This window comes from Aptenodytes patagonicus, chromosome 3, assembly GCF_965638725.1.
Source record: "Aptenodytes patagonicus chromosome 3, bAptPat1.pri.cur, whole genome shotgun sequence".
NCBI classification, from domain to species: domain Eukaryota; kingdom Metazoa; phylum Chordata; class Aves; order Sphenisciformes; family Spheniscidae; genus Aptenodytes; species Aptenodytes patagonicus.
In genome coordinates this window covers 18,436,303-18,450,807 of record NC_134951.1, presented here as the reverse complement: position 1 = coordinate 18,450,807, position 14,505 = coordinate 18,436,303, and the positions used below count along the sequence as shown (strand labels likewise).

General features: G+C 36.8%; 1 protein-coding gene across 3 annotated transcripts in view; it reads left to right on the top strand.

The window, feature by feature from the left end:
- ASAP2 (ArfGAP with SH3 domain, ankyrin repeat and PH domain 2) overlaps nucleotides 1-14,505 on the top strand; it is a 95,230-nt gene that overhangs the window by 22,192 nt on the left and 58,533 nt on the right. For all 3 annotated transcript variants that reach the window (XM_076332813.1, XM_076332812.1, XM_076332811.1), the window contains exons 2-4: nucleotides 650-722; nucleotides 4,697-4,842; nucleotides 13,731-13,805. In XM_076332813.1, coding sequence (XP_076188928.1) covers nucleotides 650-722; nucleotides 4,697-4,842; nucleotides 13,731-13,805 — 294 coding nt within the window. The remainder of the gene's footprint in view (nucleotides 1-649; nucleotides 723-4,696; nucleotides 4,843-13,730; nucleotides 13,806-14,505) is intronic.

Genomic DNA, 14,505 nt, shown 5'->3' with positions numbered 1-14,505 from the left:
GGTCTGCCCATATTTCACTTCAGTAAGCAAAATGGTTGCCTGCTTCCACTTCTTTCTTTGAAAGAAATTGGTTATAAGTGCTTGAGTATGCTGGACAGGATTTAAACTTGAATTTTATGTTGTGTTGGTGAAAGCTTTGCCTAGTGATAAAATGTGTGAAGGATGTTTGAGAGATATGCAATTTATTTTGTTCAGCGCAGCAGTGAGAAAGTTCATATGGTTGGGAGTGCAATTAATTAACTAAATTATTCCGGAAAACTGAAATTAAATTCTAGTTTTAATATTCTGCCTGGGGAAGTGATATTGCTTGTTTCTTCAGCAGTGTCAGAACATATGATGGGTTGAAACTGTTTTAAGCTGCTTTAATAATTTAACATAGGAAGAAGATATTGTGTAAATAGTTTCATTTTAGATGGTGCTGGGTATACGCGATGCTGGTCACCGGCATAGGAGGGATGATGTATTTCTGTGCACAGGGGGACAGAATAGGTTGTATGGATGTGGGTGGGAGGAACTGACAAGTAATTTATTAATTACAGAAATAAAGTTAACTAACGTAATAGTGTTATAATTACAGAAGGTTTCCAGGGCACAGGTTTACAAGGGGACAATCCAGTATTTCACATTTAATTTTTCTCTTTTGTTTTAGGCTCTGGATGTTGACCGAACTGTTCTCTATAAAATGAAGAAATCTGTCAAAGCCATAAACATATCTGGTCTGGGTAAGTACATGGTAGTACATTCCTGGTAGTTTATATTTGTGAAATTGGAAGATTTAAAGTGTCAGTTGTCTTACTGAATCAGAAAGAGTTATATGGGTAACTCTGAGAAGAGAAAAATGTACATTTTAAATAGCAGTCTTGAACTAGCTACTTGATCATGAGCTCAGTAAGGATGAAATTTTGTGAGGTAGCTGAACCTATCTAGCTGGCATACTGCTACCAAGTGGGGAAGCCGTGCTCTCCTCTTTCCACCAGGTCTGGGCTACCTGCTCCTTCTGCCACCCCTCGTGCTTGGCAGATCCCTAGACGAGATTTTTTAGCTCATATAAAGCTGCATATGCAGTAAAATCAGCTGGGATTAGATGACCACCTGAAGTGGTGAGGCATATGTATCATCGAAAGCTGAGGGCATGGGAGGGGTGAAATTACTGTCTTTGGCAGCAATAAGAAGCTACATAGGCTCTACTGCTTTGTGAAACCTCATCCTTCCTGATGGCTTCCAGTTATGTATGTTGAGAACTTCATGATAAGAGAGGGCTGATGAGCTGCAATTTTTTATTGTCATGAATGCCCCAAGTCAGATATTTCTCTTACAACGCTGATGAATATACAAAGAACTGTTGCTGCATGCATTTTCATATGTGTGCCAATCTCATAGAGTTTTGTGTGTTTATCTTCTATGAAAAAATAACCGAAGCTTTTGTTTTTGTGGATCAGCAGCATTTTGTGAATAAGAAACAGCATTTGTTTTTGTGGATAAGAAACAGCATTTCGTTGGCTTTTGTTCTCGCTTTGCAGTTCATAGCAATTAGAGCTAACAAAACCTGTATTATATGCAAAATAGATAGGCCTGAAGACCTTGGAGAGCCACCAGTATCTGACAGAACTTGTGAGCATGTTGGTGTTCAGATAGAAGGTTATAACAAGAACTGCTGTTGTGGTATAATTCTTATCAGCTAATTGAAAGGAAGTTCCTTCTTGCCTAACATAATGAAGCTGTTACCTTTGGATCGTGGAGGGTCCAGTTTAAGATTTGTCTGGAGCTGTGTCATCTGTTACATACTTATTTGGCACCCTTTCATCTGTTTTGTTTGTTTGTTTGTTTTAATTTTTAAGTGCTTGACTATGCCTCATAACCAGTGTACTTGTTAGAGCATTGTAGCAAATCACTACAGTTTTTGCATAAAATCAGTACCTTGCCTAGTTTTTAAATTCATGCTGCCCAATCTTGACAATAAAGGTTTGGAGGCATTTATCTTCCACCACCAGAAATATCACTAACTCAGCCACTTGCCAGCCCTTGGGGTTTCTTTTGACAAAACAAAAACTGTGGCCCTGCACTCGTAAGAACACAGTTACTGGATTTTTAATATAGGTTCCCTGAGTATTAAGTATACATGTTTTGGCTTTCTTTTTAAATGTGTGAATTTAGAAACTGTTATGGAGGATTAGCTAGTGACTCCAATTTGTATATGATTTAGTTTCTTACTTAAAAAAAGCCTCTAAACCCTCAAACAAACCTAGCTAAGATTTCTTTTTTTGATGGATTCCAAACCTTTTGTTTGTAGAGAAACTTTTAAAATCCATCAGGAAGAAACCATAGGGCAGGGAGAGTATTTTGAAAGGTTCCATGAAAGAATATAATTTTATGTTCTTCAGAAGAACTTGTGGAGTACCAGCTCAGCTAATAGTATTGCTGCAATAACTACCATCAGCATTCTGAGGAATGTCTCAGAACTGCTGTTGAGCTGCTGGTTTGTTGGCTTTGTTTAATCTGATACATCATAGATCCAGAAGAACGGTCCCTAGGATGCTGCGGAATAGAAAACTCTTGGGGATGCTGTATGGAATAAAAAGCTCTTGTTTCTTAAGGTAAAAAGTCAGCATGGTTTAGCTGCTGATTGCACATCTAACTACAACAATTCATGGTAGCAGCCTTTTCACCTTCTTTTCATGCAGTGGCAGCCTTCTCTTTTTGCTGTATGAACTGTGCCCTGTCCTCCTCCCTCACCTGGGTTCAAATATGCTAATCTGGATGCAGGAAGCAGTAAGAATACAGAAAGCAATATGGAAATAATTCACCTTACGGGGTAGCTGTGTAAACTAGAGGAGTTGCGACCTGCCACATCCTATTTTTTGCTGTCTGTGCCAGTTCATTCAAAGCTTGTTCAGGTGTGTGTACGTCACACAGTAGTATTGGTTGAACATCCTTACTTCATCCTACAGCTCAAGTAGCAAAAAGTTTGGTAAGTGCTCAGCCCCTGCTGTTGATGCTGAGGAAAAATAAGTACAGTTCAATGCTAGGACTTAGTTTTTAAATTGAATGGCTATATGCAAACTATCTTTTACAGGCTGCAAATTCAAGCACTCAAGGTAGAAACTTGTAGAATTAATGCTGTTTGTGTAACTTCAATTCTGCATGTACATTATGACAGTCTTTAATTAGACGATATTATACCACTACTCCACAGGGGTTTAGTTTCATATATTGGAAATTAGAGAAAATTTGTAGCCACTTGAGAAATAAAGTTCTTGAACAGCTGTCCAAATAGTGATGTGAACAGACAGGCTTGTTTTTAAGTTGGAGTATGCTAGGTTTATTGAACTAATTCATAGAAATTTGGAGAAAGGACATTGCATCAAGAATCCTTTGGATATTAAATATGTTGACAAATGGGCTTGAAATGAAACTGGATCATTGCTTGTTTGAACAGATTAATCCTCTCTAAATAATCTTCAGGGTTTATGCTGGTCTCGTGTAATGACCAAGAAAGGGTCTTTGTTCTTATTAATGCATCATTTGTTTTCTAGGGTGTGGGTTTTTTCCCTGACTTCCTTTGAAGTGTTAGAAATTGGCCACAGCTAGAGTAAGAAATAGGCAACATTAACTTTCTCAGGTGCCAACTTGGTGTGCTTTGTCCATGTGCTTAAGCTTGACATGGTCACTAAGCTTGGGTTCAGAAAGACTTTTTGTTTTATTCCACAGATCAAATTGACATTTTATGCCTGTCTAAACAAGCAAGTAATCTGGTGTCCTAGGAGTGAATCAGTAGGTCGAAGTAGTTAAGACTGAGGCCCCTCAGTTTTCCTTTATATTTGAATCAGGGGAACTTGCTTTAGGCCTAGATTTCCTCTCATTCCCTGGGCTGAATAACCCCCCAACACGTGCAGCTCAAACCTTTCTGAAAGGCAGAAGCGTTAGGTGTGTGCTGGATGACTTGCATTGGTGCAGCCCACACAGTGATTCAGAACCTAGTGTCTGAATCAGAACCTAGTGCTTCTGGGGCAGAGCTTCTGTTTTTGTTGTCTCAGAAAGGAATCTAGTTGTCGTGAACCAAAAGTGCTTTGAGACCTGAACTGGCCTGTGGTAAATGCAGACTGCTAGGGTTTGCTTCAGATCTCCCCTGCTGCTCTGAATCAGAGAGCTAACATAGATATGGGGTTTGTCCTCATCTGTAATGTAGTTTATAGTCCCATTTCCTAAGATGACCTGAGAGTGTTATTTGATCTATTGCCTTCTATTGTAGAGATCCAGGACTCTGCCAACACAATTGATCTCCTGTTTCTTTGTTCAGCACACAGTTAAGCATAACAGCACAGAGTTAAAATTAGAGAATGTTAATAAAAGACTCTAAAAGTTAATTATAGGAGTTGGGAATTGTTATGCGGTCTCCGGTATGGTGGAGAAATATTGTGGGTCTTTCTAGAGTGGATACCTGTCAGATGATTGTCTTGTCTTGATGACACATTGTCCTTTGTACAGCATGTAGATAGATACACGTAAACCAGAATTAGTGAGATACGTCATCTTTCTGGCATATCAGCGTTAAAATATAAATAATAAATGTTTATTGTATCAAGTAAACATTTTTAGCAAGAAATCTTCTGAAAAGTTTTTTTTAAAAAAACCTCAATTGTAATTTCAATAACTTTTTATCTACTGATTATATTTTCATGTTTTGCTCTTTTTGAAGCTCACGTGGAAAATGAAGAACAGTATACACAAGCACTGGAGAAATTCGGAGGCAACTGTGTTTGCAGGGATGACCCAGATTTGGGAACAGCATTTTTAAAATTTTCTGTGTTTACAAAGGAATTAACTGCACTCTTCAAAAATTTGGTAAGAATTACTTAAGAAAAACATATTGAAATTTTAAGGCCATTACGAAGGCTGTATTTCTGAATTATAACAGCTCTTCATGTTGAAGACAATTTGTGTTTTAGCAACCACTGTTCTTAAAAAAATTCTCAGCTTAGGAAAATGTCTCATGCCCTAGCCTTTCCCCTTGCAAAACTCAAAAAACCCCCAAACCCAAAAAACCAAACCAAAATAAAAACCCCCCAAACCCAAAAACCAAACCACCACAAAAACCAAACAAACCCGACAAAAAATCCTCTTCCAACAATTCTCACGTCTAAAAGCTTCCCACAATAAAGTAGTTATAACATGTATTATAAAACGCACATACCAAATTGCTTTAAAATTGTAAAACCAGCAAAACCCAACTTGGTTTGCTCTGTGTTCATGTTACTTTTACTTTACTTTTTCACACTTTCCGTTTGTATTTATAAAGGGAGATTTGAGTGTCCCTGGAAGAGAGAGTCTTTTGCTTCTCAGGGAAGAGAGTCAGGAAAACAAAATCAAACATAACGCTATAATGACAATAGTGTCCACTGGGGACCAATCCTGCAACTGAAGCCAGTAAGGCTTAAAAGCACCCTTCAGTGAGCCAAATGGGATGGAGCCAAATGGAAGAACAGAAGTTTTAACTATGAATGGAGAATTTTCAGCCTCAATTTCATGTTAATCAGAGGGCACAGAAAGAACAGATTCTGACTACATCCTACTAGCTAGAGCTTTCCCACGTCTGAGTAAGTCCCAAATTTACTTGAAACCACAGAACTCTTAAACCAGGGGCTAGGAAGGGAAGATGACCCAGATTCCTACAAGCATTTAAAAGTCTGTCCCTGCTGAAATCAGTGGGGTGGAGACATGTCAAATGCTTTTGTGAGTCTGCACCAAATGTCTGTAGTTTGCAGCCAGCTGGTCATAATCAATTCTTTGGGGAATGTTTCCAGCTGATGGGATTTAGGGCAGTCCCATTCACTCCCTGATGCTGTCCTCTCTTTTTACCCAATCATGATATTGATGAGAGAGAATCTAGCCCCAGATGTATTTATCAACAGTGAAATGTATTTCATATTGGTCATACTGATTTGAATATCTCTGGATGTGCAAATACTATCTGAGAGTACGTATCAGAAGAGGCTTCCTTATTGAGTGTGAGTCAGTTAGTTATCCTGAGTCTCCCATATAGAGGTAGACTGCTCATATGGGAGGGGAAATAGAATGGGTCTTCCAATTGATACCTTCTGTTGACCAAAAACCCCTCTCTATCATATATTAATTGCAATATGGTGACTTCATTAGGCAAATGGATCTAGGAAATGTGATCTTTAGGTGGTTTTAAAAAGCAATCTACTAAAAGCTGCACCCCCCTCCCCAGAAAAACCTTTTAACGTATTATATTTCAAGGAGACTTTTAAAAGTTAAAAAATGTTGCCGTTTTACCAAAAATCTTAGCTATTTGTTCTCTTAAAAACAGTAATTGCTATCTTTGCAAAATGTTTCTGACAAGAATAACTTTTCTTCCACAAACTGGAAAGGAAAATAGAAACAAAATAAATACTATAGGAAGTGGGATGAATGTTTTTATTACCTTTTCTTATCCATGTAAGCGTTTTGTGTGTCTTCAAGGAACATTTCTAAATCTTTTTGCTGTGTGCTGCTTTTCACTAGCAACTATGTATTTTTGCTTCAGTTTGTATGTATAAGAAGAGGATATGTCGTGAGATAGTAGCTAAGTCTTTAGTTTTTCTCAGTTTGTGATTCTGATTTTCTCTATTTTTGAAGCGAATAATTTTGCATGGATATGAATGTACTTTTTTTTTTTTTACATTGCAATAGCATAGGCACCTTCTCTCTTCTTTAATACTGTCTGGTGAAGGACAGGTCTCTGTAAGGTTCTGCTCTTTCCTAATATGCTTCATATTGTTGAGGTTTGAAGTTTTTTGTTTCCTCCTGACTAGCAAAGGAAAACTGAATAAAGAGAGGAACCTAATGGTCTTTGAATTTGGTGTCTCTTGAGGAAAATAGTTTCCTCCAGAAAGAAATACATATGAAAAAAAGATGTAAACTTCATTATTGCTTGAAAATACCGTATTTATAAACAAGAATTCTAGAATTATGAAACAAAATTATAGTTTTATGTAATTGCCTATTAGAAGTTAATACCACTAGAATAAATTGTTGGTAACTGGTCACTTTGAAAATCTGTACATAAGTTCACTGATGGAGGTCTAGTTTTCTAAGAGGGTATTGACTAGTGTAAAAAGTCCTATACAGTAGTTGGAAATAATTTGGGGTGATATTTTTTTATAGTCATAGCCATATGTGAAACAAGCCCCGTGTATTCTCACAGTGTGGTGAAGTAACCAACTCTGAACGCTTTAAGCATGTTGGCAGTAAAAACATTCCTCTCCTCTGGTGTTTCCTTGTGGCACCCAACATATTTTGGTTGTAAATAGTTTCATCAAAAATGTAGCCAGGGCCATACAACCTGCTGCTGTTAAAAAAACATTCTGAAAGGTACTCTTTTTAAATAGACCTGTCCCTGGAGTTTCATAGGGTGCTGAATTTCCACAGAAGATTTTAGCTGAAATGAGTGGGGAATCTGCAAGGAAGTGAGAGGACATGTTCAGACTGGAACAGATGCCAAAGCTATTAACACTGGCAAAACTTTAGGGCTACTGTCAAGTTTTGCTTCGTCATATATTTTGCTTTTGTTTCTAGGAGCTGATGTGTTCAGCTGTAGCTCTGAAGTGCTTCTGCAAAAAGACTTTCCTTAAACTTGTCTTTAGTAAGATAAAGGAAAGCCATTATGCAGTTGTTCTGCTTTAACAGGGGTTTTAGGTTCTTGTTTTCTCTAATATTTTTAAAGGTTTCCCAAAAGACTTTGATGTTTTCGTGGACTTATCAAGGCATCAATGTTTTAAAATATTTCATTAACAGCTGAGGTTTTTTTTCCTTGGAATCCAATTATTCAACTGTAAACTATTCAAGTTAAAGTTCAGGTCTTGGGTTTTTTATATGTGTTTTGCTATGCTTCTTTTATGTGTGCACTTTTAAATAGTGTGTAAAACTCAAAAAAACTTTGAAGAACTTTGTTCACATTTGAAGTGATTTATAAAACATCTTTAAGAGAAGAAATAAATTGACATTAACTGTATATCAGGTCCTCGTAACTACTCACTTTAGCCTTTCTAACACATTGTTTGCATTGTTTGGATCAGTTTATGATATACTGTGCAATTTTTTTTCTCTTGCCATAGCTCCAATATCAAGCTACAAATTTTTCTTCCAGCTTCTGGATTAGAAATGTTTTTAAGAAGACTGAGCAATCAGTATGTCTTTTTTGGTAGTGAACTATCAGAAAATACTAGAGGCATTTTCAGAGGTAACACGATACCTTTTGTGGCATGTACAGTATTGCTTCTTGATGGTAACCTTGGTGCTAATTCCTGACAGAATGGTAGTACCCACAGTTCCCAGGTGGTTAGGTCTGTATGACACTTTCTTATTGTGTTAATTACTCTGTCTTCCTAATAAATTTAGTGCCAAGTGATAAAGGTGTGAGTCTTAATATGAAAAATGTTAGGACAAGGTCAGGCTCATTGCAATGTGTTTGCACTTTAAATATTTTTTCCTTTAAATCCTATTCTTAGATTGCTACACCAAGAAGAAGTAAAATCTGTAGTTGGCTGTCATCTTTGTCGGCACTCCTTGAAAAGGGGTTTGATCTGTGAAGATGAAGTAGCTATTTAACAAATTCCATTTTCTGTATTTGTTGTTCTTCTACATACACTTGTCCTTTCTTTTTCATTTACTTAAATTTAAAGCTAATGAAACATGCTGGATTGAGGGGCTGGAATCTGATATTTCCACTCTGTGGAAGGTAGCTGAGAGGAAGAGATTCCATGTGAGAAGTTTTTCTATTAATAATCCTTGGATTTTTAGCCAGGAGAAATGGAAGAACAGTGATAATATTTTTCTGACCATATGCTCCTGTTTTACTTCATTTTTTAAATGTAGGAAGAAAGGAGATTTGCTTAAATGTAAAAGGTAACAAATAACAAAACTGAAGGAAGTATCTTTTCTGTATTATATAATGAACTTAAGAAATTTATGCCCAGAATTTTCTTTCCAGGGTAACAGTTCAGACTAAGGTTTTTAAAAAAATGTTTGGTGCCAGAACCTTCACAAGCATATTTTGTTTAGAAGGACTCAGTTAAGTGCATAAAAAAAGCTACAGATATACATATTTGAGGTTGGAGTATTATATGTGAAACTTAACGATTTAAGTTGTGGTGTTTCTGTTTTTCACTGGTGCACTTGAGGAAAGATTGGCTTAATGGTGAGAGGAAAAATATAAGAGTACTGTTTGATTTACGCTTGTAAGGATATAAACCGAGTTGTAATAATTCCTCCTTAGTGGCATGGGTTCAGCTCCACCTGGAATCTTATCTTTATTTCTTTGCCAACAAGATATTGATCCAACTGGAAGAAATTCAGAGGACAGTAACAAAAAATTATCAGGGCTTGAATAGGTTGATTTGTGAAGAAAGCTTAGAAGAATTGGAAATGTATGGTTTGCCTCACAGATAACTGTGATTGTGGAAGAGGAAAATAATAAATTGCATATAAATGGGATCTCACTGTGAAAATATCAGATGAAGTGTCCCAGAGAAAGCAATAGAAGCTTACCACTTAGGTGTTTTAACCTAGGTTAGAAAATGTGCAATTGGGAATTTTCCACTGGCAGGGAAGATGGTCTGGAATAACCTCAATTCTCTTTCTTCCTTTGCTTTTAAAATTCTTCACTTTATGCTTATAAGAATACCTTTAAAAATTTATTTCCTGTCATTTTGTGCTTGCACTTCCTAGTAGAGAAGTTCCCAGCCTGTAGTCTGTGTATCGGTGGTGGTACAGAGGCTGTTTCCAAGTTGTATACCTGGTGGCAACACTTGATACCTTGTGCGAAGGCATTTTTCTAGGCAGCTGAGCCAGCAGCTCCATGTGCACACTTAGTGGTGTTCAGCTCCTGCTTCGCTGGAGCCACTTTTCCTATGGCATACCTGGGTGGTGGGTGATGTCCCACCTCAGGCACCGGCATGGTGGGACGCAGTTTGTGCTATGGACACACCACTGCGCTGCAGGTAGGGCAGGGGGTGAGGACAGCGGAAAGGCAGTGTTGTGTCCTTGTGTGCGAGAGGGAGGCATGGTGCAAAGATGAAAGTTTGTGCTACAAGTCTTTGTTACATGATTTTGTGAAGTCTTGGGGTTAGATGTTAAAAGCTTGAAGTTCAGACAAACAAACTGCGTCTCATCTATAGTGGATGTTCTGATTTCCACTTGCTCCCTGCTGTGTTGATTTGCCTTGTCTTACTAAAGCTCATATCCCTGGGAAAACTCTTGGAAAGTATTAAATCCAATAGTACTTGCCATAAAAAAATGAAAATAACTTAAACAATGATTTGTCAGTAGGCAGTACTACTGTCACTTGTGCACGCCCGAGTTCATTGGTGGTTGAGAAGCCCACAGCCAAGTACATGGACTGCATCTAGAATTTAGTAATGGCAATAGGAGTCATATCATACACTGTTCGACTGCCTGAATTTTAGTTTAAGTAGAAAATGTTCTAAGGTCTGCTCTATTTATCTGCGTGTTAAGAAAAGTATTTAACTTCTGAAGTAGTGAAAAGGCTTCCCCCCCCCCCCCCTTGGATTTAGAAAACAAAACCTACTGCAGGCACCAGTATCCAAAGCTGTTCTGGAAAAGACTCATTAAAGTAATCAGGGGGGCTGGCAAACGAAGAACTTCAGTGTTTAGCCGTAGGCTCTTAAACTACTTGTAAATCTTCTTTCCCCTTCGCAAACGTTGGCTGACCTGTTGCCTCTGCCATCAGTTCTGGCAGCTACATGTTTGTTTATTTTTACGTTCTCCCTCCTGCCGTTTCTTCTTCTCCTCCTCTGAGCCTTCTCCAACTTAGGAAGTTTTAATTTATTACCCTGTCTCTGTCATCTTATCTTGTTGGAAGCTATCAGAGGAAAACTGTGAGTCTGCCAAGCAGCAGTGTTGGAAGTGGAAACCAGGTCAACTATTTTTTTTTTTCTTTCTTTTTTTCTAAAACAGATGGAACTTGCTAGTGTTCCTCTGACACAGGATGACTTTAATTTCTGTGAAGCTTTCCTGCACCTTTGTGCATGTTTCTTTTTAAAGACTATTTTAAAACATAAAATAGTCAAAATGTAGAGGCAGTTGTATACGTTTTAGCTCCCTGTGTACACACAGAGTAGGAGCTGCAGCATATTAATGCTTCTCTGCATGCCAAAAATGGGTCTATATTTTTAGATAGTTCAGCTTAAGCTTCTCAAGAAAGAGGGGAAAAACATGTAAGATCTTTCTTCTGTATATTGCTTGCTGATTTATAAATATGAGCAAGTATGATTCATCTAACTAGGTTAATAATGACAGGTTCATGCATTATGTATGTTTACATTTGTTGCAAATAAAATAGCATAGGGAATACAATAGACTCATAATAATATACAGGTTATAGCACACAGAAGGAATTAATTTGAATAGGCAAATATTCTCCAAACTTTTAAAAAGAATGTTGGGTTTTTTCTCCTATTCTTTTTTTTAAAGTTGCTTTGGACTTCAGGCCCGATGACTTGAAATTCTAGGAAACATCCAGAACTGTTTTGGAGGTTGATTGATGTTTACATGAATATGTCTGGGATAATACTCCAGGGTCTGACATTTTTTCTTTTCTGACTTAAGGAAAAAACAGTTGTCTTGAGTCTGCTGTTGAGAAATGCTTTATTCTTGCTTTGCACCTATTTATCTGGATTTGAAGAATAATTAAATGGAGGCTATGAAGGTATTGATCTTTAGGTTAGACATTTGACTGCATCATACTAATAAAATAGAATAACAAGGTAGAAAACTTTGCATAAGATGATATCTTAGATGAGACCTCTTCTGCTTCTCCACCTGGGTAGCCATTTGGATGTGCGTGTCCATAGGTGTACCTGTCTTCTTCTAGAAGTTTTCACTTTTTTTTACCTAAGTTTTGTGTGTTTTAAACCTTTTCACTTATCTCCTATATCACTATCTCCTATATACAACATATAATTTTATTAACTTTGAGCATGGTTGTGTTGATATGCAGATGTTGTCATACTGCTGAGAAGTTATGAGGTGGATGGTTTCCAGCACTGCCAGCTAAGCATGTGTAGATGTTGCTGATTCAATTTTTATAGGAATTATTTAAAAAAAAAAACACAGAGAGTTTAAAGGGCTGTGGTTGAGTCCTGCAGCTTTTTGGGGAGGAAGAAAAGTAGGGTGGAGGAGGGGAAATGTGATTCGTGGTAACAGTTTAAAAGACCAGATTTTCTATATTTCTTCAACCTTCCCATGCAGAGGCAGTCTCTTTAACCTTTAAAATTGATGTATGTTCACTTTCTCTTTGATTGCTGGCTGAAATTTCAAGCACATACAGTAAGGTAGTATCTTTGAAGAGGAAGGGTGGGGGTTTGGGGGCTTTGTTTGTTTGTTTTAATAGCAGCTGTTGAGTACCACTGGGGATGGGACATCTGAGTCTGTTCTAGTGAGGCCACCAAGTAACTATAGGGTGATAATATTTTGTATTTTTCCATTCTGGGGAGGCTGAAGCATCACAATTGGAAATATTTTTTTCTTGAAGTTCCTGTTAGTGTCCTTTCTTCTCTGGATCGGTTATGCTAAAAGGGACATTGGTGTTCCTGACATTGTTCCTGAAGAAACAGAAGCATTTGTTGCTACATGATGCAAAGTTCTTTCTGTACTTTGAACGTTTGAAATCCATCTTCATATATGCATTTCAGTGCTTCTTGAAAAAATCACTTTTTAAAAGAACAGCTAACAATAACATCAAAAAAAGAAACCCAACCAAAGGCAACCTTCACCAAACTGCTGCAAAAGTTATTCTGATTTTTTCCACTGTGTGGTTCTAAAATACTCTGGTTTTTACTCTTCAGTGCAATCCATTTGAATTGTTACAGTTTAAACTCTGTGCCTAGACATCATGGCCCATACCTTGAACATTTTCCCTGAATCATAAAGGATTGGACATGAAGTCTTTCTTTTCCTGGTGTATGCTACTTACTGTCTTATTCCTACTGTCTTTCTTCATTCTTTTTCCTTATAAAAATATTATCATACAGATACTTATCTAAAACCATGATTATTTTACTGTTGTCTTAATTTGAAATTATTTTTTTTCTTCTTGAGTTACTTGCATACTCAAGACCTTATAAAATCCTTATTTCAAAGTTTGTGTGAGATAAAGAAGGCAGATGTATTACTTTTTAAAAATACTTGGAAAATATTTGAATGGGGCTTTTTTACAGGCCAGCATTCTTTGTCTTTATAACTGCTGTCAGAGTAAGATGCCAGGTATTGTGAGAATAGCAGATAGGTTTTATGGAATAGGTCTGAAGAGACTGGAAAATAAACAAGATTAATTTAAAATATACTGATGAACTTAAAACATAAGTACTGAAAAATTGTATGATTGTTTTCATATAATTTAAACAGTGAAATCTGGCAATGTAAAAATTAGTGATCTTACTTTGCAGTCACTGTTGGATGAGATATTTATCATCAGCAGTAATTCTGCAGGTTTCCTGCTGGCTTGGCTTGTAGTGTTTCCAGAGTAAGTTTAATCAACTCATGTTGCCCCCATCTTTGATTACTGGCTGTACTGATAAACATCTTCATAAAGCACGGTTAAGAAAATGATATATAAGATTTCCCTGTGAAACTTTCTGAAATATGTGAATTGAGACAGTGTATGTTCTGTGTTAAAATATATTAAATGTTTTGATGTAATTTTCTTGTTACAGATTCAGAATATGAACAACATAATCACTTTTCCATTGGACAGTTTGCTGAAGGGAGATCTGAAAGGAGTAAAAGGGGTATGTTTCTCTTCTTATTTATATATAAAATTATTGTTGGTACAATAAATACATTTAGCTAGTGTATTAACCTTACTTGATGGAAGGCATGGGATACTAAAGTAACGTATTAGCTTAATAAACAAGATTTTTTTTTTTTCCCTTTTGGTCGATTGAGTCATCCCTTCTGTTTGTGGTTTCACATACAGCATGCTCTTGACTATGTATACAAAACATTTGAGAAGCTTTTAAAAGCAGCCCTGAGATATAGAGGTGTAAGAATTTAAATATTTACCTAGTTGAGTAGGGGGTAGTACTTTATTTAAAAGGATTATTATTAATATATTTATTTAGGATTCTAAACTTACCTGGAACTATATGGATTATTAAGAAAGACACATTAGACTGCATGAGCCTAGGATTTTTCTTAACAAAGCTGAAATCTATTTGTGCCCTGAGGATATTTCCTATTTGAAATAACAACAACTTAGGACTCAAATGATGATATGTATAATAAATTTCAAAGCCTATAGCCAACAAACTTATTTGGCTTATGCTTCATTTACTACTGAGCAAACAGGAAGCGACTGGCAGCTATTGTTCTAGGACATCGAAGGAAGAAGAAAAATGTACATAGACTAAAAATGGTCTCTGTAAATTACTGGAGGATAAAGAGTTTATTTAGTAAGATAGGCTTATTGTCTTTGTGTTGCTTGCTTGC